Source organism: Thamnophis sirtalis, unplaced genomic scaffold (genome assembly GCF_051295495.1).
Source record: "Thamnophis sirtalis isolate CommonGarterSnake01/CBP01778 unplaced genomic scaffold, rThaSir2_p1.2 scaffold_3, whole genome shotgun sequence".
In the NCBI taxonomy this organism is placed as follows: Eukaryota; Metazoa; Chordata; class Lepidosauria; order Squamata; family Natricidae; genus Thamnophis; species Thamnophis sirtalis.
The window spans coordinates 22,951,326-22,978,145 of NW_028261383.1; the positions used below are offsets into that span (position 1 = coordinate 22,951,326).

Below are 26,820 nucleotides of genomic sequence, written 5' to 3' on the forward strand. Positions count from 1 at the left end.
AGATAGGGCCCAGTGTTCAAATCTATTGAGATTCTCTATCTTGAGCCTATGTTCTGAGGTGTTGACTATTCCTGCCTGCTTGGTGTCATTTGCTAATTTGATGCGTTCCCAGTCCACTCCCTCATGGAAGGTATTTACAAAGATATTAAAGAGTACTAAAGCAGAACCTTGGGGTACCCACTGCTTACTTCTCTCAATATAGATTTAGTCCCATTAAGGAATACACTTTGAGAACCAGTTATGAATCTACCTTTGTGGATGGCTGCACCTAACCCAATTTTTCTAATATACCAAGAAGTAGGTTATGGTTTACTTTGTCAACTGCCTTACTGAAATCCAATGATAGTATGTATTTGATTGGTCCGCTAATTTAGTCACTCTGTGTAAGAATGAAATAACATTTGTTTGGAATGATCTGTTTTTGACAAACCCATGATGACTTCTGGTTATATATTTGGTGGCTTCTAGGTGTTTGCAGATCTTTTGTTTCATTATCTTTTCCAGGATCTTCCCAGGTAGTGATGTCAGCCTAATTGGCCTATAGTTTTATGGATCTATTTTTCTTCCCTTCTCTGAAGATGGGAACTAAGTCAGGTCTTTTCCAATCCACCTGTAGTTCCTTGGTGTATGAAGATCATTGAAAGATATGGTTCAATGGTTCTTAGATCACGTCTGCTGGCTCCTTGGGAACTCTAGAATGTAATCAATCTGGACCCGATGATTAGAAGTCATCTAGAATTGACAGGTGTTCTCTTACCATTTTCCTGCTTGTTTTAATTTGTATTCCTAGTTTGCCTTTTACAGTTCTGTTTTGGCTATTTTTTACTGATCCTTTTTTTCATTCATGTTTAGCAGAGAGGTCTTTATGCAACCATGCTGGTTTATTCTTGGATATCTTGTTTCCCCTTTTTAGTGATATTGTGTTGGACTGGGCTTATATGATCATACTAGTCGGTTGGATACCCGTGCTTCGTTACGGAACTGGAACAGCAATAGGTAGCATTCTTCACCATCACGCTCCATTATCCTGTAGCTGTAAAAGACAGCAGCAGACATGGTCTTCTTGAGAGGAACTTTGGTGTTTGGTTCACACTGAGGTATATTGATGTAGTAGCCATCTTCTCCATGGCAGAACATCAGAGGGTACCGGAGAGCTTCATAGGGACAGTGCATCTCACTGATTCCTAACAACCTGTTTTCTCTGCTGTGGAGAATGATATATCTCTTCTCAATCTCCTTGCCAACAATGAGAACAACCACTTCTGAAGTCATGGGGGCATTGAACCAACCTCAGTGCTCTCCAGAAGGCTTCCCATCGGCATTAATCACCACTTGGAAGTCCTTGTGGCCCTTTGGAACAGGATCAACAGCACCCTTAAGTTCTTAAGCAACTTCTGCAGTTGGCTAACCAGTTGTGGATTAACGCCGGAGTAGATTCCACAACGGATGTCTCTCTCCTTGTTATCGCCAACAAAGTATATCTGGGGAAATGAAAGCTGCTACTGAGACCCGCCATGATACTCCCTGTCCTGTGGTAAACCTGCCCCTGCACTTTGAATGTTGGCATAAAGTTTCCCTCCTTCACCTCTCTGACTCCAAAATACGTCATTTGGAAGCATCCTTTGTACTTCTAGACAGCAGACAGAAAGTTCTTTGCCATTGGATGCTGGTGGGTGAGAAGGCTGTGTAAGGGTTCAGGGTATGGCTGAAGGGGAGAGAGGTACATCGCCACTGTAGCATATGCCGGGACTCTCAATCGGCCATTCCGAAACACAGCACGGCTGCCTGAGCATGGCAGAAAATCAACATGGCTTGTGGCTTTGCTGGGACTGTTGTGAGCATCGATGGGTGGTGGGTGGAAGGTTTCAAAGGTGGAGGGGAGCACTGGGCTTCAGCCTTGACTTCATCTCACTATATTTTATCCCTGGGTGTTTGTCGGATCGTGCCGGAGCGTGGAAGATAAAACAATACACACTGAGAATTCTGTAGTTTATTGTTTATTTCTGCTTCACTGAACAACAACCTGACATAGAGCATGGCACCATGCACAGGGTAACCGCAGTCCGAGATAAACATTTTTTTCCCTGGAGTAATCAAACAGGTTCATCTTTAAAACCGGAGAAATACTTATTAGACAAAGGCATTGATCTCATTTGTGACGGATTAACATAGGGGTTATTAGATGTAAACTTTTTTACAGCTTTTCTACTGACTTGGGGATGAGTTTGAGGATACTTGTGCGCAGCTTTCCTTACTTATGTTTTCCTAATCACATCTGTAAATATTTTTCTGCATTTCTGCTTCTTTTCCCTTTAACTGGTGTTATACTAGAAGGAAGAAATTTGTCTGAACTGAGGAGTAAACTAATGGGGGAAAAAATCTGGCTCTGCCTACCAGCATCCATTAGTATTCATCTGGCTAGTGTCCTGTCAGTGTTTGATAGATTTGAGGTTTGTTTGGAAATTCAAACATTATTTGCTGTGTGAGCAAGAAGGAGACAGGAAGGAGCCTGGATGTGACTTAGCTCAACTGTTCTGTAGTAAAGCTGCTTGCTGCTGTGAAAGTGAAACTCCTCTTTTGGGGTGGGGAGGGGGAGTAGAACTCCTCAGAGGGCTACTTTGAAAGTGAAACAGTATTTGCTGTGTGAGCAAGGAGACAGGAAGGAGCCTCCCTTTTGGTTAGCTCAGCTGTTTTGTAGTATAGCTGCTTCCTGCTGTGAAAGTAAAACCGAAACTGAATCTCCTCTCCTGTGCTTGTGTTTTGCATTTGGAACAGATTTCTTTTCTGATTGGGAGGGGGAGTAGAACTCGTTAGTATGAGAGCATGTTAATACTAATATAGGAAATACTAATGCTCTATTGGTCATTTCATTTGTGGTGCCAGTCCTCTAATCATCTTCTTGGTCAACTTTGTATAGACTCCTCTTAGCAACTCCTTGCTTATAAGATCTCTCATATAATCTTGATGCCCTCCTTCTGTTTCCTTATTCAGCTTATCTTAGATTGTCAGCAGTGTTATCAATGTTTTTGCTAATAGAACTTCTCACTTTAAATTCATAGATTCTTTGGTTTTTTTCTTCTTCTGTATCTTGCCCTCTGGAATAAATTTCCTCTCCATTTAATTCCTCTTTCAGTATTCCATTCTTTCCATTTTCAGAGACAAACCAATCGCTATAAATATCAGCAGGTTTAATCACTTTATATTCATTTTCCACTTCGATTTTTTGAGTTTTAACCACCCCGTTTTGCCTTTGGTTTCTTCAATTTCTTCATCATATTTTGTTGTTATATGCTCTAAATCTTCCAGTTTTTTCTCTATTCTTTTATATGTATTTGATAATTTCTATATTTCTGAAAGTATCTTTTGCAAACTTGAGATTTCTATTATTATTATTATTTGAAATTGTTCCATTCTAACAAACACAGCTGCTCTAGCTTGGAAGATTGATAAAATTAAAGCATAGATTCACAAAGAACGTTTGTTTTCACTTTTCTCTGATTAAAAATATACATCAAAGGGACATCTGTGTGCTTCCCTTCTTATCACTCTCTGTAGCCAAGCAGTGAAACCTTGTCGTGCCAAGTCAAAACAGTCAGTGGAGAAAAAAAAGTGCTCCATTTTCAATACACAAACTCCAACAAACCCTCCCAGCCTCCGAGCAGCGGTAATACTGTTGAAAATCTAATTTCCTGGATGGGGGAGTTGCCGGGTGGCTTCTCCCTTGCGAGCGGGCTCCCGAAGAGCTGGGCACAGCCTCAGGGGCAAAGCAGCCATGAGGTGACCATGCTCATGAGCAGCCACGTGGCAAACCCCCTCTCCAGCCGGGCAGAGCTCCATGCACTGACCTAGGGGGTACCCCAAATGTGCCAAACCGCAGCAGCTGGGGGGCAGGCAGAGCGCCACATGGCTTGGCGCCTTAGGGATATTCCCTAGGTCAGTGAATGGTGCTCTGCCTGGCTGGAGAGGGGGTTTGCTGAGTGGCTGCTTGTGAGCATGGTCACCTCATGGCTGCTTCACCTCTGAGGCTGTGCTCGGCTCTTCGGGAATCCGCTTCCAAGGGAGCAGCCGCCCGGCAACCCCAAAACAATAAGCTCTCCCCCTCTAATAAGTCCAAAGCCATATTTTGTGGGTCAAAAAAATTATAAGGCTCTGTCGTATTTTCGGGAAAACACAGTACTTTTTTTCCCCACCTCATCTCTAACCATTTTACAAAAAATTAAAGGTACACTTTTCTTTGCATCTTACAGATGAACAGGATGCCAATAAGAGCTCTCTGGACAACTATAAATAACAATCAATGTTGAAAACGGAAGAAAATCAAGCCAGAAATCAAAATATTTTCCATTCCCTGCCGAAAACCATGCAAATCTCCTCCTCCTCCAGCAGCTGTTTGAGAGAGAAAATCAAGAAAAAATGAGCAGATTATACGGAACTCAACGATACATGACATGAGATGGGAAGGGACATAGTTTATAATTCAGCAAATGAGGGAATAAATATCTGGAAGTCTGTTGGAAAAGATCAATAGTAAAGTCATGTAGAACAGACATGTTCTCCCTGTGAGGAAGAAGACGGCTTGAATGAAAGCACCCTAAACAAGGCATTGTCCATCTTTTTGACCTCCTGAAGAATATCAGTTGTGCAAAAATAGATTTGCCTATTGTGGGAAAAGCACAGATTGCAAATCACAGCTGATTATTCACCAGGGGAGCCAGAAAGTAGAAAAGCCATACAAATAACCTGAATGTGGGAAAAACTATGGTCACAACAGTTCCCTTGTGGTTCATAGAATCACCCACACACAAGAGGGAAGCCACAAAAGTGCTCCCAATGTGATAAAAGCTTTAGTGAGCATGGCAACATGGTGCTACATGAGATAACTCACAGGAGGGAGATAACATATGACTGTGCAGATTGTGTGAAAGCTTCATTAGAAATTCCCAGGTCTTGAGACACTGAAGGACGCACACACAAGAATAAAACCATTTGAACATCCTTTCTGTGGGAAAAGCTTCAGTGAGAATTCTACCCTGGTGAAGCACCCAAGGACTTCCACAAAAGCGAAACACTTCGAATGTCCTGATTGTGGGGAAAAATTAGTTACAATTTCAGTCTGGTGATGCATCAGTAGATTGACTCCAGAGAAAAACTGTATGAATATCTAGATTATGGGGAAAACATCATTAGAAATTCCCACCTCCTGAGACACAAGACCTGATCGTTGGAAAACTTTCAATTATGATTCCAACTTGGTGATACACCAGAGGAATCAGAAAGGAGAAAAACCCATTCAATGTCTTGACTGTGGCAGACAGCAGAGGATTCACTCCATGGAGAAACATTATAAGTGTGGAGATTGTGGGAAAAGTTTCAGTAGAAATTCCCACCTCCTGAGACACAAGACCACGCACACAGGAGAGAAACCCTTTGAATGTCCTGATTGTGGGAAAAGCTTTAGTGATAATTCCAGCCTGGTGAAACACCAGAAGACTCACCCAAGAGAGAAACCATTTGAATGTCCTGACTGTGGGAAAAGTTTCAGTTGGAATTCCCACCTGGTGATACACCAGAGGACTCACACAGGAGAGAAACCCTTTGAATGTCCTGACTGTGGGAAAGGCTTTAGTCTGAGTTCCAACCTGGTGAGACACCAGAGGACTCACACAGGAGAGAAACCCTTTGAATGTCCTATCTGTGGGAAAGGTTTTACTGATAATTCCAGCCTGGTGACACACCAGAGGACTCACACAGGAGAGAAACCCTTTGAATGTACTTATTGTGGGAAAGGTTTTAGTCTGAGTTCCAACCTGGTGAGACACCAGAGGACTCACACAGGAGAGAAACCCTTTGAATGTCCTGATTGTGGGAAATGTTTTAGTTGGTGTTACAGTCTGTTGATACACCAGAGGACTCACACAGGAGAGAAACCCTTTGAATGTCCTATCTGTGGGAAAGGTTTTACTGATAATTCCAGCCTGGTGACACACCAGAGGACTCACACAGGAGAGAAACCCTTTGAATGTTCTGATTGTGGGAAAGGCTTTAGTCTGAGTTTCAGCCTGGTGATACACCAGAGGACTCACACAGGAGAGAAACCGTTTGAATGTCCTATCTGTGGGAAAAGTTTTACTGATAATTCCAGCCTGGTGACACACCAGAGGACTCACACAGGAGAGAAACCCTTTGAATGTCCTTACTGTGGGAAAGGTTTTAGTCTGAGTTCCAACCTGGTGAGACACCAGAGGTCTCACACAGTAGAGAAACCCTTTGAGTGTCCTTACTGTGGGAAAAGCTTTATTAATAATTCCAAACTGATGACACACCAGAGAACTCACACAAGAGAGAAACCCTTTGAATGTCCTATCTGTGGGAAAGGTTTTACTGATAATTCCAGCCTAGTGATACACCAGAGGACTCACACAGGAGAGAAACCCTTTGAATGCCCAATCTGTAGGAAAAGTTTCAGTCAGAATTCCAACCTAGTGACACACCAGAGGACTCACACAGGAGAGAAACCCTTTCAATGTCCGACATGTGGACATTACTTCAAGCATAAATCATCCCTTATTGCACACAAGGTAATCCATATGAGGAAAGGTAGATGAGATATTATAACACTTGAATTTCATTTGTGATCTCCCATTGAAAGTGTAGGTGAGAAATTGATTGTTTGAATTTTGGCCTGATTCATTTTGCTCAAACTTTTCTCAGGATTAAATTTGTAAGTGGAGTGAAAAGAAAAATGGAAAATGGCTAAAGAAGCTTCTGGATATTTCTCTTTCCAGAAGTAGAGGAATTCCTCAATAAGGGATTTTAGGTGGAGCTTTTGTCTGTCGATTATGGAATTCCCACATGTGGAGTTTTCATCTTCTACCTTGGTTTCACCCGATTTTCAGCCCCAGAATTCCACAACCCTCATAAAAGTAGTCCGCAAGATATAACTATGATGGGCCTTGAATTAAGGTTGCAGGTTGCAATGGCTGTTAAGTGAAATTACTTTCCTTAACTACCCGAATCCCCTGCTCTCCCTGATGCAGCCATTAATTAAATATGTGAGTCGCTAAGCAGAATACTGTCTAATCCGTGCCGGGAAAAACTCCTTGGAGGCCTAGCGCAGGGCTAGGACTGCCTGCCTTAGGCATCTCTAGCCCTCCCCCATGCTCCAAGGCCGCCTGTGCTCTTTGTCCTAACCTTTGAGTCTCTTTGGCCCTTCACTCCCTCCCCAGGTTCCCCTTCCCACCCCACCCTCCTCCTTCTTACCTTTTGAAGATCTCTGAACCTCATGTTGGGGGGGTGTGTGTGAGGGAATGGAAGATGGCTAAAAAATTTTGGATCGCATGACAAAAGCGGGGAGATCACAGGGTTGTCATGCGCGAGCGTGCCCACACCCATAACGCTATGTGTACGACCAGAACACGCGTGCATACAAGACCAGCACTCCCCCCTGCTTTTGGTGCACTTTTTTTGCTCTCCCCAGGCTCCAGAGGCTTTCTAGGAGCCTTGGGAGGGCAAAAAACAGCCCTACGGGAAACCTGGAAGTTCAGGAATGTTGACGTCTGGTTTGGTCATAGGACTGTTTTTCGGCCTGACTTTCGGCCTGACTCCCATCCCACCAGACCTCACACCCTCCTCCTCCTTTTCTTTTGAAGATCTCTGATTCTCATGTCGGGGAAGGATGGGAGGTGACGCATCTTTGGGCCTCATGACTGTGTCTTGGAAGCCGCCACCATTTTCAATGGGTCCTGCATTGATCCCTGGGCCATACGTTAGACTTGTGGAAGCGGCAGCAATTTTGCCACACTGTCACGCAGAAGAAGGACAAACCTCTCTGTTTTGCTACCTTAACAGGGGGGGAAATGTACCATTCAAAATGTTTCATTTTTAAAAATGCAGCATGTTAGAATTATCCGTGCTTTTTACAAGGGAAAAATGGATTTTGTCAGTGTTCCTATGAACATTAAAGCAGTTTAATAAACTTTAATAAGTTTAATAACAACGCACTACAATTGTTAACTTGTAATCTGTCTCTTCTACATTTTGTATCTCTATGACCAATCTGTCTTTCTCAGCTTCCTTTCCCTCCGCATACATTTAAAATTCCAATTTCAGTGATATATTAGTCCATGCACTGTGTGACCGATGATATGAGCTGCAGTTCTGCCTCTTAATTTATCTGTTGCTTTGCTATCTGCGCCTGTCCTAAACTCCATGAAAGAATGACATTTCGTTAAGCACAGTTTAATTAGAATGGCTAAATTGGTCCTGTTTCGATTGGCATTCCTCTCAGATTCAAGGATGGTTGTATCTATCACCGTCAGTCTGAGTGATGGAAACTAGGACATTTGAAACTGGACAAGTAAGCTACAGTTTCCCTTGTAACTTTATAACCCCCAAAGCAGCCATTGATTGTGCCAGTGGGTTTGTAGGGTTTTGAAAATCGTACCGTTACAGAGGATCAGTCTGACTTCCCTGATGACTCTTCGCATTATGAATCAGATTCAACAGAGATGGTGAAAGTTGCGCTTTCCATGATGCAGTAGACACAAATGTTTCAAAAAGCCAACAAGAAATAACAGGAATGCTTCACACTATGCTAGTGAGAGCACACTTAGAATACTGCATCCAGTTCTGGTCATCACAATACAAAAAAGATACTAAAACCCTCGAAAGTGCAGAGAAGATCAATAAAGGTGATAAAGGGTCTGGACGCTAAATCGCATGATGATCAGTTGAGGGAGCTAGTATAACTCGTGGCACGACAAAACCGCGCTCGTCAAAATCGCGGTGATAAAATCGCGGCGCTAAAGCCGCGACATCACCGCGCGTCATCACCGCCACGACAACAGCGCGGCAACAGAAGGGCGCTTTAAAATGGCGCCGCGGCAGAAAGCCGACTTCAATTAAGGTAAGGGTTAGTTAGGATTAGGTTTAGGGGTTTGTTTTAGGGTTAGGTTTAGGGTTAGATTTAGGGTTAAGGTTAGGTTTAGCGTTAGGTTTAGCGTTAGGTTTAGCGTTAGGTTTAGGGTACTGAGTGCTTGGGAATGCGCGAATTTGCCCTCCGCGATTATGTCATCGCGGTAGGGTCGCGTTTTTCCTTAGCACTTAGAACGGCGCGAATTAGTCTTCGTGCTTATGTCTCCGCGGATAAGGGCTTCGCGGATTTGTGGTGGAACCAGTATAACTAGGCTATTGAAGAGAAGGATTAGGAGGAAACATGGTAAGGGGGCTTTTAAGAAGTGGCTGTGCTCCCTGTGGCATCTTCTTGGGAAGAGCTTAGACTCACAAAATCTTCCATTTGAGGAACAGCCATCCATTTGTGTGCGCTCATAATCCCAAATTCCTCCATCAGTCTCAGAGGAAGGGGAGCTCCCAGAGCAGAAATAACTCCCCACGATCCTTCACATCCTTCTGGGTAACCCACCTGCTGGATAGGAGAACAATAATTTCCTCCCCAGGATGCTTCCAGCAAATGACATCCAGTGCAAATGGCTTTTTTCCTGGGTGTAACATACATAGTCCTCACTTACCATTTGACATGTTTAGCAACCATTCAAGATTATGATGGTATATAAAAAACAATCTTCACATTTACCATCATCCCATTGTCCCCAGATCCTGTGATAGCCATTAACAGGTTTCCCAACCAGCTTAAGACAAATATTAGTCAGAGGCAGAAATAAAATCAAAAGTAGCAGCCATTTGATGTCTCCCTCAACGTCCATGTTGATTCATGTAATGACCAGAAGGGAAGTGAGGTCAGAAGCCTGTTGCAATAAAGTTATTTGCCAGACTTGTGAATCACAGTTGTGGTCACTAAGCGAGGAGTACCCACATTCATTCATCTCCACTCTCTGTGCTTTTCCTTCCTGCAGCTGATGGGGAGGAGACCAATGGGCAATAGGGGGGGGGGGTCTCTCTGGATGGCTTTCCTATTAGAGAGCTGGTGTGCTGCAGGGGGAAAGGTGCTGTTGCTGGACGAGGAGTGGGGACAGCCAGGTTCCAGTCCCACCTCAGCCATGAAAGGTCCTTCAGGCTCAGCCCCACTTGATAGACCAGTACAAAGAAATCAACTTCACAGGAGGACTCCCAGTTTTTTTTAATAGAGACTGAAGGTAATAGAAAATCTTGAAAGTCAGAGTGTGTTGTGCCTCCCCCAACAACTTATGCTCCTGCAAATTAGAGAGGTGTTTGCCTGAGTCTGTTTGTAAAATTATTTTCTTTTGTATATTACTTCAAATATTTCAAATTAAGAAAGGTATGCAATTCAAACAAAGAGTATGGCAGCCTTTCATAGATTTTTGCATCTACTTTTACAGCTCTTTGAAGTGTCAATTTAGGGAGTTTATATTTCTTTTCCCATATATATGGAGTCACCCACTCTTTCTATCCCCTTTTTTCTAGACTGCCTCTTATGTTTTCTCCAGCTTTGTCCTAATGAAAGTATTCATATCTATTGAGAGCCAAACCCCTACAAAAGTGCAGGAATTAGTAATTATTCTATTAACATAATCAAGCTAGCAAGCTGGCAATAACTGAGGGACTGTATATAAATAAGTGCATGATGAGCTTTTAAGGCCCAGAACCTGGTTAATTTGGAAAAGCTGGTCAAGCTTCCATCTTCAGGTTTTTGTCTCTTGCAAAACTAAGCGTTCATGAGTTGTCCTGCACCCCCCAAGATATAACTGGCTGGAGCAATCTTTGTAGATCCTTAAAGGAGGTGCACTTTGTATGCATATCCTCCCACCCTTCTTTCCCTCAGTGTAGTTCTCAATTCTTGCATGGGGAGCTTCTCGCTCTCTTTCTGTGGTGATGAGTGACTCAACAGGAGGCCCGAAGGAATAAGTTAAGGATAATCATCATGGAGAAAGTCTATTGATGTGAACTTCAACACACATTAAATTAAAAGAATCTTGCAACCGCCTTAGGCAGAGATGGATCAACATGATTTTCATCTTTATGTCACTAGATGGTGCACTATAGATGGGCAATGCCCGCGTTAATCAACTACAGAGCATTGGTAACTGAGGCATAAGGACTTTAAACATTTGAACAATAGATTCCTAGAGAGGATTTGGAGGAGAGGAGGAGAACAACAGCAGGAGAGGCTCTTCTTCCAGCTCTCCGCTGAGAGGTTGGTTCTCCTGGTCCTCCCAGGGTGGAAGCAGCAGCTGAAAGGTGAGCTGCGGACAGGTGAAGGATAGGCCCGAAGCAAGTATGGCTGTTTTGGTTTCCCCAGGTTGTAAAAATAGATAAGCAAGGAGGCTGAAACATGTCAGCTGCTACATATTCCTTTCCTCCCCAGATTGTATTTCACTGGTGGCACATGCTTTAAAACTGGTGCCTGCATTTTTCTATGTGTTGGGAGTTTTAAAAAGTCTCCTTCATGTTAAGTCCTTGTAATTATATGGGCATGTTCTTTTCCTGGCAACAATTTGGAACTGATCGGCCAGTGATGTCTTCAGGAATTTTGTTTTTAATTCCATATCTAACAAACAAACACAGGATTTCCTGCTGGTGTGCCGTCCATGGATTAACATGGCACAAATGTGCTTAATCCACAACTTAATTTTTTTTTTGTTATTGATCGCATTTGTGATATTTAGTTTTATAGGTATACCTTATCACTTACGACTCAGTTTTCAAAGCTACGGTGGTGCTAAAAAGAAGACTTTAAAGTGTTCCTCAAAGTTGTGGCTGTCAGTTATATGGGGTGACGCTAGCTTGCAGTTATTGTAGATCACCACTGGTTATGCCCAAGAGGATCCACACTGGAGGAAAGCCATATCAGTGTTCCCAATGCAGCAAAAGCTTTGGTTAGAAGACTGGCTGTTCACGGAAGGACTCACCCCAGAGAGGAGCCCTATTAGCTCAATGGGTAGATTTTGTGGGGAAGAAGATCCTGGCTGGTGTCGTGGTGAAGGCACCAGGTTAGAGACTGAGAAATACTCTGTTCCACTCCCCACCTTGAAATGTGAAAACATCTGTTCAACTTTGGACAGTCCCAGAGCTAAAAGCAGCAAAGGAAAAGACTTGACTTGACTGACTGACTGACTGATTGAAAAGGCACCAAACCAAACATCTAGTGTAAGGGCTCAAGGATGCTGGATGAAAAGCCATGAGTTATAATTCAGTATTAGGTTAAGCATAAAGACGCCTTCCATGAGCTATGGCATATTGAGAGGCAAAAAGTATGTCATAGTCGGTAAGTAGGGGATGTCTGGGAGACATTGTGTCAGGGCTGCTTCACTCAGTAACCAAGAAAGAAACCAATCAACTCCATTTTGCAGAATTAAGAGTACTTTTACTGGTTATGAGTAGATAGTAGCTAGGCAAAGCAAGATCTGAGGCAAAAGCGCGGGCAATCATAGATATCAATATGTGACCCATTCCCCTCCCCTTGGTAACCCCATCCCATTGTCCAAACCAGGTCCCTCCTTAAGAAGCCTTCCCTGGACCCAGCTTCTTTAGCCAACTATCGTCCGGTCTTCACCCTTCGCTTTGTAGCGAAGGTTGTTGAGAGTGTGGTAGCACGTCAGTTTCCCCAGTTCCTGGATGAAGCTGTCTACCTGGATCCGTTTCAGTCAGGTTTCAGGCCCGGATACAGCATGGAGATGGCATTGGTCGATGATCTCTGGTGGGCCCGGCGTGACCCGTCAAAAGCGCGGACGGCAAAAGCGCGATCGACAAAATCGCGCCTTTGACGTCATCACAGCGCGACGAAAAAGATCGAAAAATTCAAATAAAAATTAATAAAAATTAAATTAAAGCAAGCCGATTCACATAAAGGTAAGGGTTAGGGTTAGAGTTAGGGTTAGGGTTAGGTTAAGGGTTAGGGTTAGCTTTAGAGCGTTAGCGTTAGCGTTAGGGTTAGGATAAGGGTTAGCGTTACGTTTTTCGTTACTTTAACGGTTAGGTTTAGGGTTAGGTTTAGGGTTAGGTTAAGAGTTAGGGTTAGGGTTAGGGTTAGGGTTAGGTTTGGGGGGGTTAGGGGAAGGTTTTAGCTTTATTTTTACATTTTTTCGATCTTTTTCGTCGCGCTGTGATGACGTCACAGCGCGCTTTTGTCGAGCGCGATTTTGTCCTACGCGCTTTTGTGGTGGAACCGGGCCCGGGACAGGGGCTGCTCCTCTGTCCTGGTCTCATTAGACCTCTCGGCGGCTTTCGATACCATCAACCATGGTATCCTACTGTGAAGACTCGGGGGGTTGGGAGTGGGGGGACACCATTTTACCGTGGTTCTCCTCCTACCTGTCGGATCGGTCGCAGTTTGTGTTGGCTGGAGGGCAGGGATCAACCATGAGGCGCGTCACTTGTGGGGTGCCCCAGGGGTCAGTTCTCTCACCCCTCCTGTTCAACATATATATGAAACCACTGGGTGAGATTATCCGTGGTTTTGGGGTACAGTATCATCAATATGCTGATGATACGTAACTTTTCATCTCTACCCCAAACCACCCAAACGATGCCCTCGACGTGATGTCCCGATGCCTGGAGACTGTGCAAATCTGGATGGGGAGGAACAGCTCAAGCTCAATCCCTCCAAGACTTAGTGGCTGTGGTTTCCGTCATCCCGATTTGTGCATCTTGTTCCATCTTTGATGATAAGGAGAGAAATTTTAGCCCCCTCAGAGAGGGCCTGCAATCTGGGTGTCCTCCTGGATACGCGGCTAAGTTTAGAAGAACACCTGATGGCCGTGACCAAGGGGGCCCTTTACCAGGTTCGCTTGGTACGACAGTTGCGCCCCTTCCTGGATCGGGATGCTCTGTGCACAGTCACTTATGCCCTCGTCCTTTCTCGCCTGGACTACTGTAATGCTCTCTACATGGGGCTGCCCTTGAAGAGCACCTGGAGGCTTCAACTGATCCAGAATGCAGCTGTGCGGGTTATCATGGGGGCACCTAGGTGCTCCCATGTTACACTCCTTTTAGGCGGCCTGCACTGGTTGCCGGTTGTCTTCTGGGTGCGATTCAAGGTACTAATTATGACCTTTAAAGCACTCCATGGCTTAGGCCCAGGATACCTGCGAGACCACCTATTGCCACCGGTAGCCTTCCACCATCCAGAGTGATCCCAGAGTTGGCCTCCTCAGGGTGCCATCAGCCAGACAGTGTTGGCTAGCAACCCCCAGGAGGAGAGCCTTCTCTGTGGGAGTGCCTTCCCTCTGGAATGAGCTGCCCCCGGAGCTACGTATAATCCCCGACCTCCGGTCCTTCTGACGTGCCTTAAAAAGTTGGCTTTTCCAGCAAGCCAGCCTGGCCTGAACAAAACAAAATAAATTATTGATCATTGTTAATTTTAATCGAATTTTTTTAAAATGTTATTGTTAATCCTAATTGGGTTTGTTTGGGATATTCTATTTAATTTTTTTTAACTTTTGTAATATGTGTTTTTTTTAATGTTGTACGCCGCCCTGAGTCCTTGGGAGAAGTGCGGCATATAAATCCAATAAACCAAACCAACCAAACCAAACCAAACTCCCTTTTTACAGTCCTCCTGCACAGAATATTTCCCACACCAAAATAGCAATAGCAGTAGACTTATATACCGCTTCATAGGGCTTTCAGCCCTCTCTAAGCGGTTTACAGAGAGTCAGCATATTGCCCCCAACAATCTGGGTCCTCATTTTACCCACCTCGGAAGGATGGAAGGCTGAGTCAACCCTGAGCCGGTGAGATTTGAACCGCTGAACTGCTGATCTAGCAGTAGCCTGCAGTGCTGCATTTAACCACTGCGCCAAATACCATGCCCCTCCTCCCCGTTTCAATGGCAGCCAAAAAGCAAGCAGCAAAGCAGAGGCTGACACATTGATTCTGTAAATTACAGCATGTTACCCAGGAAATGCTTTGTATGCTATCTTGGTTTTACCTGAATGAAAAGGGAATCAATAAAATTTTGGGGTTGTTTTATTCCAGAGTACTTCACACAAAAGAGCTCAGAGCCAATATCATCACAATAGAATAAAAGCAGAAGGGACCTTGGAGGTTTTCTAGTCCAACCTGCTCAAGCCGGGGACCTTATACCATTTCAGAGAAGTGACTGTCCAGTCTCTTCTTAAAAACCTCCAGGGATGAAGCACCCACAACTTCTGAAGGCAAGCCGTTAATTGTCCTCACTGTTAGAAACTGCTCTTCAATCCCAGGTTGCTTCTGTCCTTGATTAGTTTCCATCCATTGTTTCTTATCTTGCCTTCTGGGGCTTTGGTAAATAGGTTGACCCCCTCCTCTTTCTGTCAGCCCCTCAAATACTGGAATACTGCAGTCATCTTCATCACCACCCATATCTTATTTCTTCTACCAAATATAGATTATCACTCCCTCTCTCTTAGACTCCAATTTCTAGGCTGCATACTTCTTTCTCTCTGTGTGGTCTAATGGAGACTTCCATGCAGGCCAGTTTACAGAGGAACTTAGCATTTAGCAGATATAAAATTCCCTCCATCAAGAATGAACATGGCATGCTGGGTGCTCTTGGATGGAGTCCTAGTCGGTAGAATTAAAGCTGGCTCACCTGGAGCATCTCACTTGATGGTGCTGCCATGTAATAAATCCTTGGCAGCCACAGGAAATCAGTCCTGAAGTTTTGGGATGTGGAGAAGCTTTGATCTCCACTGAGGGACACCGCCAAGAAAGCTGATTCTGTAATTCTGTGGGGAAAAAAGTCATTAACTTTTAGGGCTGAGCACATAGCTAATCTTCCCAAGGTTAAGTAACATCACATTTCACTATTTCACTTGGCTTAGTTTCAAAGGTTGATTGCTAGAAATAAAAAAAACTTGATAGCATTTAATCAGCAAAACATTTTGCAAACATAGTAGAGACAGGAGAAGTGTGTTTTTCTCCCTCCTATCTGGCGATGGATGCCTAAAAAGCTGAGAATACAGCAGGGTTGAGTCCAGAGTCCAGCAGTCCAGGGTTGAGCTTAAAGGAGTTAAAACGATGGAGTACTTTATTCCTAGAAAGAATGGGAGAGGAGAAGCGCAGAGGAACTTCCTCTTCCTGATCACTCATGGGAGGAAGATGGTGTGCAGAGCGGCTTTTCTGCTCTTCCCAGGGTCGAAGCAGCAGCTGGAAGGTGAGTTGAGGGCGGGTGGGAGGAGAGTCCTGGAAGCAGAGAAGCAACTGGGCTGAAGCATCTCAGCTGCTGCTGCTGCAGGTTCCTTCCCTCCCCGAATTTAAGCCCACTGGTGCTGCACGCTGTGAAATTGGTGGCTGCAATTTTCCTTCTGGTGGGAAGATTGGAAAAGTCTCTTCCGAGTGAAGGTGGATTCTTTGGGAATGGCTTCCCTCCAGAGGTTGTGGGGGCTCCCATCACTGGAGGGTTTGTGACGGAGCTGGGAGGGACCTTGCAGGTCTTCTATTAAGATGCCCTGATCAAACAGGAGACCCAACCTCATTTCAGACAAATGGCTGTCCTGTCTCTGATTAAAAGCCACCAGGGATGGAGCCCCCACAACCTCTGAAGGGAAAACCTTCCACTGGTTCACTGTTCTTAGTGTCAGGAAATTTCTCTTTAGTTCAAAGTTGCTTCTCTACGTGATGAGTTTCCATGCAGTTCCTTGTCCTGCCTTCAGGGGCTTTGGAGAATAGGTTGACACCCTTCCCTCTTTTGTGGCAACTCCTCAAGTATTGGAAGATGGCTATCATGTCTCCCCTAATCCTTCCCTTCACTAGAGTAGACACACCCAATTCCTGCAACCCTTCTTTTTATTTTAGCTTCCAGGCCCCTAATCCTCTTTATTGCTCTTTTCTGCCTTCTTTCCAGAGTCTCAACATCTTTTTTATGATATGGTGACCAAACTGTCTGCAATTGTCTAAGTGTGGTCTTACTCTTTATAATGTGGTACTAGTACTTCACATGATCTTGATTCTCTGTTTATGTAGCCTAGTATTGTATTGGCTTTTTTTGCCACTGCAATACACAGCTGGCCCATATCTAAATAATTCTCCACTAGGACTTCAAGGTTTCTCTTGTAGTTATTACTTGAGCCAAATGCCACCTATTCTGTACCAGTATATTTGGTTTTCCTTGCATAAGTGTAAAACCCTTTTCCTCCTGCATTGAATTTCATTTTGTTAGATAGGGCCGAGTGTTCTAATTTATCGATATTATCCTGAGCCTAGTTGTTCACTATTCCTGCCTACTTGGTGTCATTTGCAAATTTGATGCGTTCCCATTCGACTCATGATTCCTCCTTGTTTCCTCATGATTAGTAGTCACTTCTTGGCTTTTCGCCAGTGTCTCTTGTATCATCTGGGGGATTGATTACATATTCTGCATCATTGGAGCTGGTCCCGCTGTTTCTACTATCTTTTCACCTTTCTCCAACCCCAACACACTCTCAATTGATCTTTGATTTGATTTGAGGAGGGGGGGTGTTGCAGAGATCACATTGGTTGTAGTTTTTTTCACTAATTTTACTGAAGTTGCCATTTTTTATCCCCCTGTTTATCCTTGCCAAACAATTGCATATAAGGTTTACTTTTACTTCTACCTTGTCAGTAATATCTATGATATAAATAATTGTATATTTCAATATTCAACAATAATTAACTGTCCTTAATATTACATTTCAATCCCTAAACATTCCTATGTAGTATTCTATCCTATTTGATTATTTGGTTTTTGGTCTTTACTTAATATTTATCATAGATTTATAAATTACACTATTATCTTATACCAATAAATGTCTCTCAATTTTATCAATTATGCAAGCATTCAATCCTAATAATTAGTCTCTCTGTGTATCACATCGAAGATTTCCTTACATCAGATTTCAGGGTTCGGATTTACAATCCACTAGGTGTCACCCTTTCCTCAGTCTCACTGTTATTATCTATGCAGCAAAGTTCTCTTTCCCATACAGTTCACTATCCGTCGTTTCTGGCAGGAGGCAAATAAGTGTCAAATACTTATAAATTCAACAAGCAGCAAAAGGAATAGTGAGCAGAAAAAGAAAAGGAGCTTAGTGTACAAACCCGACTGCTAAACAATCTCTTCTTTGAGCTTTCCAAATCTTTTCGGCAAATATTATCTTCCACTCCTCTCCTGTTTGTCCATGTCAATTCCTTCTCACTGTGGCTAAATCCTTTAAACTCTTTCCGGGTGTCCCTTTTGTCCCAGCCTTAACTTCATCTACTATATCTTATCCCTGGGTGTTTGTCAGATTGTGCCGGAGCGTGGAAGATAAAACACTACACACTGAGAATTGTGTAGTTTATTGTTTATTTCTGCTTTACTGAACAGGAATCTGACATAGAACATGGCACCAGGCACAGGGTAATCGGGGTCCGAGATAAACAATTTTTCCCCTGGAATAATTAAACTGAGGTTCATCTTTAAAACCAGAGAAAGACTTATTAGACAAAGGCATTGATCTCATTTGTGACGGATTAACATAGGGGTTATTAGATGTATACTTTTTTACAGCTTTTCTACTGACTTGGGGATGAGTTTGACGATACCTGTGTGCAGCTTTCCTTACTTGTGTTTTCCTAATCACATCTGTAAACCTTTATCTGCATTTTTGCCTCTTTTCCCTTTAACTGGTGTTACACTAGAAAGAAGAAATTTGTCTGAACTGAGGAGTAAACTAATGGGAGGAAAAATCTGCCTCTGCCTACCAGCATCCATTAGTATTCATCTGGGTAGTGTCCTGTCAGTGTTTGATAGATTAGAGGTTTGTTTGGAAATTCAAACAGTATTTGCTGTGTGAGCAAGGAGGAGACAGGAAGGAACCTGGACGTGGCTTAGCTCAAGTGTTCTGTAGTAAAGCTGCTTGCTGCTGTGAAAGTGAAACTCCACTTTTGGGATGGGGAGGCGGAGTAGAACTCCTTAGCATCAGAGGGCTACTTTGAAAGTGAAACAGTATTTGCTGTGTGAGCAAGGAGACAGGAAGGAGCCTGGCTATTGGTTAGCTCAGCTGTTTTGTAGTATAGCTGCTTCCTGCTGTGAAAGTAAAACCGAAACTGAATCTCCTCTCCTGTGCTTGTGTTTTGCATTTGGAACCGATTTCTTTTCTGATTAGGAGGGGGAGTAGAACTCGTTAGCATGAGAGCATGTTAATGCTAATATAGGAAATACTAATGCTCTATTGGTCATTTCAATTGTGGTGCCAGTCCTCTAATCATCTTCTTGGTCAGCTTTGTATAGATTCCTCTTAGCAACTCTTTGCTTATAAGATCTCTCATATAATCTTGATGCCCTCCTTCTGTTTCCTTATTCAGCTTATCTTAGATTGTCAGCAGTGTTATCAATGTTTTTGCTAATAGAATTTCTCTCTTTAAATTCATAGATTCTTTGGTTTTTTTCTTCTTCTGTATCTTGCCCTCTGGAATAAATTTCCTCTCCATTTAATTCCTCTTTCAGTATTCCATTCTTTCCATTTTCAGAGACAAACCAATCACCATAAATATCAGCAGGTTTAATCACTTTATATTCATTTTCCATTTTGAGTTTTTTGAGTTTTAACTACCCCATCTTGTATTTGATTTCTTCAATTTCTTCATTATATTTTGTTGTTATATGCTCTAAATCTTCCAGTTTTTTCTCCATTCTTTCATATGTATTTGATAATTTCTGTATTTCTGAAAGTGTCTTTTGCAAACTTGAGATTTCTTTTTTTTTAAATTGTGCCATTCTAACAAACACAGCTGTTTGTTTTCACTTTTCTCTGATTAAAAATATACTTCAAAGGGACATCTGTGTGCTTCCTTTCTTATCACTCTCTGTAGCCAAACAGTGTAACCTTGTAGTGCCAAGTCAAAACAATCAGTGGAGAGAAAAAAGTGTTCCATTTTCAATACACAAACTCCAATCCACAAACCGTCCCAGCCTCTGAGCAGCGGTAATACTGTTGAAAATCTAATTTCCTTTTGTATCTTTTTTGTATTTCAAGTTAGAAAAAAGAGTCCAATCTTTAAATGAACTAGAAAAATACCCACAGCAATGAAGGAGGAAAACTTTAATCCATAGGTTACAGAGAACAATAAAAGAAAAAATAGAAGAAGAAAACATAATCCATCCATTTCAAAAGGCTTGCATAAATTCCATCCATGAATATAGCATTTAAAAAGTTAGATAACCACTGTCCAAAACCATTCCAAATTTAATTCCGCCGTTTGATTCTTCTGTTCTCCAATTTAGATTAATTTTAAGTTTTTATAGGCAGTTTCTTTTTAAAACAGTAAAAGTTCCTCATCAGCTGGAAACACTTTCTCTTTCTGTATCCTTCCGTTTTGGAGCCACCCTGACTTCGTCAGGCTTGGTTGGATTTATTGGCGCCGGCTTGAAGAACTTATCTTGCTTCTTTCAGGGATTTTGCGATATCCCCGAGGTCAGCAAGACATATTCTTCCTGTTCTCCATCTCTTCGGGACTGTTTAGGTCCGATTGGACCACCCAGTGGCAAAAGTATTGGCTGTGGTTTCAGAGCATCAAGACCGCACGTCCATATCGTCACGACGTTGGCTTCTCCTCTCCCCATTACATCTTGATGTTGTCCTCTTGATATAGTTTGTAATCCACATGTGTATTGAAAATGACAGAAGAATAAAATTTGAAAGTTTTTTTACTTCCATGTCTTGCCAATAAGTATTGTATTTCTTGTCCCATCCATGTATTAACCAGGTTCAATTGTGCTTAATCCATCTTTGGTTGCACAGGTAGTCCTCACTTACCACTTCTTCCCTGAGCCTTCAAAGTTACTATGGCACAGTAGAAGCAGACGTGCACCTGGTCCACAAAATTTGTGTTTTATCCCAGCACTTGTTCCGTGACCGCATGTCAGCAGGGACTGTGGTTTTGAAGGTGCAGGAAAAGGAGTTGCACCAATTCGGGGGTCTGCCAATAGTTGCACATTTATGATGGCGGCGGCATCCCACACTCATGATCCTCATTTGTGACCTTCCCAGCTAGCTTCTGACGAGCAAAATCAGTGGATATACTGGCAGGAAATTGCAAGTTACCATCATATGAAATTGCCTTTAACAACCCACAGTAATTAACTTAACAACTACAGAGGAAAAGATGTAAATTGTCATTGTCATGTGAGATGATGCTTAATGATTGAGCTGCTTCGTGATGCAAATATCAGTTCCAATCGTGATAGGTTAAGTGAGGACTACTTGAACAAGGATGTCACCAGATGGGTTGTAGACAGTATTTTCAGCCCTTATTTGCAGCTGAAGACTTCTATGAGCAAAAGTGGTTTACCATGTTTCCCCGAAAATACAACATGTCTTGAAACTAAAGCCTTGCCACATTTTATGGGTGGGCAAATATATAAGCCGCCCTGAAAATAAGCCCCATGGACAACCACCCCCCTCTGGCCAGGTAGAGCAACACTCACAAACCTAGTGATATCACGAAGGCGCTAAGCTGCAGGACCGGGGGGGGGGGGGGGGAGAAGAAAGGCACTTACGTTGCGTGGCACCTTTGGGATACCGCTAGGTTGGGGAGTGGCGTTCTGCCTGGCTGGAGGGGGGGGTTGCCGGGTGGCTGCTCCCTTGCGAGCGGGATCCCGAAGAGCTGGGCACAGCCTCAGGGGCAAACCAGTCATGAGGTGACCATGCTCACGAGCAGCCACCCAGTCAATCCCAGCCAGGCAGAGCTCCATGCACTGACCCAGGGGGTACCCCGAATGTGCCAAGCCGCAGCAGCTGGGGGGCAAGCAGAGCGCCACATGGCTTGGCACCTTTGGGATACTCCCTAGGTCAGTTAATGATACTTTGACCCTGAGGCTGTGCTCGGCTCTTCGGGAGCCCACTCGCAAGGGAGCAGCCGCCTGGCAACCCCAAAACAATAGCTTTCCCCCTCTAATAAGCCATATTTCATGGGTCAAAAACAAAATATAAGACACTGTTGTATTTTCGGGGAAACTAAGGTTTTTTTTTACCTCATCTCTAACCATTTTACAAAAAATTAAAAGTACACTTTTCTTTGCATCTTACAGATGAACAGGATGCCAATAAGAGCTCTCTGGACACCTGTAAATAACAATCAATGTTGAAAACGGAAGAAATCAAGCCAGAAATCAAAATGTTTTCCATTCCTGCAGAAAACCATGCAAATCTACTCCTCCTCCAGCAGCTGTTTGAGAAAGAAAATCAAGAAAAAAAGAGCATATTATGCGGAACTCAACGATACATGACATGAGATGGAAAGGGAGATTGTTTATAATTCAGCAAAAGAGGAAATAAATATCTGGAAGTCCATTGGGAGGAAAAGATCAATAGTAAAGTCATGTAGAAGAGACAGGCTCTCCCTGTGAGGAAGAAGACGGCTTGAATAAAAGCACCACTAAATAAGGCATTGTCCATCTTTTTGATCTCCTGAAGAATATCAGTTGTGCAAAAGCTTCATAGATTTGCCTATTGTGGGAAAAGCACAGATTGCAAATCACAGCTGATTATTCACAAGAGGAGCCAGAAAGGAGAAAAACCATACAAATAACCTGAATGTGGCAAAAACTATGGTCACAACAGCTCCCTTGTGGTTCATAGAATCACCCACACGCAAGAGGGAAGCCACAAAAGTGCTCCCAGTGCGGTAAATGCTTTAGTGAGTATGGCAACATGGTGCTACCTGAGATAATTCACAGGAGGGAGATAACATATGACTGTGCAGATTGTGTGAACGTTTTATTAGAAATTCCCAGGTCTTGAGACACTGAAGGACGCATACACAAGAATAAAACCATTTGAACATCCTTTCTGTGGGAAAAGTTTCAGTGAGAATTCCACCCTGGTGAAGCACCCAAGGACTTCCACAAAAGTGAAACCCTTTGAATATCCTGATTGTGGGGGATAAAATAGTCACAATTTCAGTCTGGTGATGCATCACTAGATTGACTCCAGAGAGAAACTGTATGAATATCTAGATTGTGGGGAAAACATCATTAGAAATTCCCACCTCCTGAGACACAAGACCTGATTGTTGGAAAACTTTCAATTATTATTCCAACTTGGTGATACACCAGAGGAATCAGAAAGGAGAAAAACCCATTCAATATCCTGACTGTTTCAGTCGTAATTCCCGCCTGGTAATACATCAGAGGATTCACTCCATGGTGAAACAATATAAGTGTGGAGATTGTGGGAAACATTTCAGTAGGAATTCCCACCTCCTGAGCCACAAGACCATGCACACAGGAGAGAAACCCTTTGAATGCCCTGACTGTGGGGAAAGCTTTAGTGATAATTCCAGCCTGGTGAAACACCAGAAGACTCACATAAGAGAGAAACCCTTTGAATGTCCTGATTGTGGGAAAGGTTTTAGTCTGAGTTCCATCCTGGTGAGACACCAGAGGACTCACACAGGAGAGAAACCCTTTGAATGTCCTGATTGTGGGAAAAGTTTTAGTCTGAGTTCCAACCTGGTGAGACACCGGAGGACTCACACAGGAGAGAAACCGTTTGAATGTCCTATCTGTGGGAAATGCTTCAGTACTAATTCCCATCTGGTGACACATCAGACGACTCACACAGGAGAGAAACTCTTTGAATGTCCTATCTGTGGGAAAGGTTTTACTGATAATTCCAGCCTGGTGACACACCAGAGAACTCACACAGGAGAGAAACCCTTTGAATGTCCTGATTGTGGAAAAGGTTTTAGTCTGAGTTCCACCCTGGTGAGACACCAGAGGACTCACACAGGAGAGAAACCCTTTGAATGTTCTGATTGTGGGAAAAGTTTCAGTCAGAATTCCCATCTGGTGGTACACCAGAGGACTCACACAGGAGAGAAACCCTTTGAATGTCCTGATTGTGCGAAATGTTTTACTCGGTATTTCAGTCTGGTGATACACCAGAGGACTCACACAGGAGAGAAACCGTTTGAATGTCCTATCTGTGGGAAATGCTTCAGTACTAATTCCCATCTGGTGACCCATCAGACGACTCACACAGGAGATAAACTCTTTGAATGTCCTATATGTGGGAAAGGTTTTAATGATAAGTCCAGCCTGGTGACACACCAGAGTACTCACACAGGAGAGAAACCCTTTGAATGTCCTGATTGTGGGAAAGGCTTTAGTCTGAGTTCCAACCTGGTGAGACACCAGAGGACTCACACAGGAGAGAAACCCTTTGAATGTCCTGATTGTGGGAAAGGCTTTAGTCTGAGTTCCAACCTGGTGAGACACCAGAGGACTCACACAGGAGAGAAACCCTTTGAATGTTCTATCTGTAGGAAAGGTTTTACTGGTAATTCCAGCCTGGTGACACACCAGAGGACTCACACAGGAGAGAAACCCTTTGAATGTCCTGATTGTGGGAAAGGCTTTAGTCGATGTTACAGTCTGGTAATACACCAGAGGACTCACACAGGAGAGAAACCCTTTAAATGTTCTATCTGTGGGAAAGGTTTTACTGATAATTCCGGCCTGGTGACACACCAGAGGACTCACACAGGAGAGAAACCCTTTGAATGTCCTATCTGTGGGAAAGGTTTTACTGATAATTCCGGCCTGGTGAGACACCAGAGGACTCACACAGGAGAGAAACCCTTTGAATGTCCTGATTGTGGGAAATGTTTTAGTCGTCATTACAGTCTGGTGATACACCAGAAGACACACACAGGAGAACAATCCTTTGAATATCCTGATTGTGGGAGAGGTTTCAGTCAGAATTCTCACCTGGTGAAACACCAAAGGTCTCACACAGTAGAGAAACCCTTTGAATGCCCAATCTGTAAGAAAAGTTTCAGTCAGAATTCCAACCTAGTGACACACCAGAGGACTCACACAGGAGAGAAACCCTTTGAATGCCCAATCTGTAAGAAAAGTTTCAGTCAGAATTCCAACCTAGTGACACACCAGAGGACTCACACAGGAGAGAAACCCTTTGAATGTCCGATATGTGGACATTACTTCAAGCAGAAATCAACCCTTATTACACACAAGGTAATCCATATGAAGAAAGGTAGATGAGATTTGATAACACTTGAATTTCATTTGTGATCTCCCATTGAAAGTGTAGGTGAGAAATTGATTATTTGAATTTTGGCCTGTTTCATTTTGCTCAAACCTTTCTCAGGATTAAATTTGTAAGTGGAGTGAAAAGGAAAATGGCTTACTAGTTTCTGGTTATCAGCAGAAGCTTCTGGATATTTCTTTTTCCGGAATTAGTGGAATTCCACAAAAAGGAATTTTGGGTGGAGATTTTGTCTGTTTATTATGGAATTCCCACATGTGGAGTTTTCGTCTTCTACCTTGGTTTCATCCGATTTTCAGCCCCAGAATTCCACAACCCTCATAAAAGTAGTCCGCAAGATATAACTATGATGGGCCTTGAATTAAGGTTGCAGGTTGCAATGGCTGTTAAGTGATATTGCTTTCCTTAACTACCCGAATCCCCTGCTCTCCCTGATGCAGCCATTAATTAAATATGTCAGTTGCTAAGCAGAACACTGTCTAATCCGTGCCGGGAAAAACTCCTTGGAGGCCTAGCACAGGGCTACGACTGCCTGCCTTAGGCATCTCTAGCCCTCCCCCATGCTCCAAGACAGCCTGTGCTCTTTGTCCTAACCTTTGAGTCTCTTTGGCCCTTCACTCCCTCCCCCAGGTTCTCTTTACACCTGACTCCCACCCTACCTGACATCATACCCTCCTCCTTCTTACCTTTTGAAGATCTCTGAACCTCATATTGGGGGGGTGAGGGAATGGAAGATGGCTAACATTTTTTGGATCGCATGACAAAAGCGGGGAGATCACAGGGTTGTCATGCGCGAGCGTGCCCACACTCATAACGCTATGTGTACGACCAGAACACGCGTGCATACAAGACCAGCACTCCTCCCTGTTTTTGGTGCACTTTTTTTGCTCTCCCCAGGCTCCAGAGGCTTTCTAGGAGCCTTGGGAGGGCAAAAAACAGCCTTACGGGAAGACTGGAAGTTCAGCAATTTTGACGTCTGGTTTGGTCATAGGACTGTTTTTCAGCCTGACTTTCGGCCTGACTCCCATCCCACCAGACCTCACACCCTCCTCCTCCTCCTCCTTTTCTTTTGAAGATCTCTAATTCTCATGTCGGGGAAGGATGGGAGGAGAAGCATCTTTGGGCTTCATGACTGTGTCCTGGAAGCCACCACCATTTTCAGTCAGTCCTGCATTGATCCCTGGGCCATACGTTAGACTTGTGGAAGCGGCAGCAATTCTGCCACACTGTCTGCACTGTCGCGCAGAAGGACAAACCTCTCTGTTTTGCTACCTTAACAGGGGGGGAAATGTACCATTCAAAATGTTTCATTTTTAAAAATGCAGCATGTTGGAATTATCCGTGGCTTTTGACATGGGAAAAATGGGTTTTGTCATTGTTCCTATGAACATTAAAGCAGTTTAATAAACTTTAATAAGTTTAATAACAACGCACTACAATTGTTAACTTGTAATCTGTCTCTTCTACATTTTGCATCTCTGACCAATCTCTTTTTCTCAGCTTCCCTTCCCTCCGCATACATTTAAAATTCCAATTTCAGTCATATATTAGTCCATGCGCTGTGTGACTGATGATATGAGCTGCAGTTCTGCCTCTTAATTTATCTGTTGCTTTGCTATCTGCGCCTGTCCTAATCTCCATGAAAGAATAACATTTCGTTAAGCACAGTTTAATTAGAATGGCTAAACTGGTCCTGTTTCGATTGGCATTCCTCTCAGATTCAAGGATGGTCGTCTCTATGACTGCCAGTCTGAGCGATGGAAACTAGGACATTTGAAACTGGACAAGTAAGCTACAGTTTCCCTTGTAACTTTACAACCCCTAAAGTAGCCATTGGTTGTGCCAGTGGGTTTGTAGGGTTTTGAAAATCGTACCGTTACAGAGGATCAGT

The 26,820-nt window shown here is 43.4% G+C and overlaps 4 protein-coding genes across 5 annotated transcripts in view; all 4 read left to right on the plus strand.

Annotated features, from left to right (window-relative positions):
* Positions 1-7,982, plus strand: part of LOC148047577 (uncharacterized) — a 44,582-nt gene extending 36,600 nt beyond the window's left edge. For both annotated transcript variants that reach the window (XM_087708404.1, XM_087708405.1), the window contains exon 2: positions 4,248-7,982. In XM_087708404.1, coding sequence (XP_087564530.1) covers positions 5,331-6,605 — 1,275 coding nt within the window. In that variant the 5' untranslated portion in view covers positions 4,248-5,330 and the 3' untranslated portion in view covers positions 6,606-7,982. The remainder of the gene's footprint in view (positions 1-4,247) is intronic.
* Positions 1-26,820, plus strand: part of LOC106542831 (uncharacterized) — a 184,853-nt gene that overhangs the window by 36,622 nt on the left and 121,411 nt on the right.
* LOC148047581 (uncharacterized) lies at positions 15,970-25,788 on the plus strand. Its single transcript, XM_087708400.1, has 2 exons — positions 15,970-16,072; positions 21,950-25,788. Exon 2 carries the CDS (start codon positions 23,063-23,065, stop codon positions 24,923-24,925), a length of 1,863 nt encoding a protein of 620 aa, XP_087564526.1. The 5' UTR covers positions 15,970-16,072; positions 21,950-23,062; the 3' UTR covers positions 24,926-25,788.
* Positions 16,013-26,820, plus strand: part of LOC148047582 (uncharacterized) — a 65,843-nt gene continuing 55,035 nt past the window's right edge. The window contains 1 exon segment of the mRNA XM_087708397.1: positions 16,013-16,072. The gene's annotated coding sequence lies outside the window, so the exon portion shown is untranslated.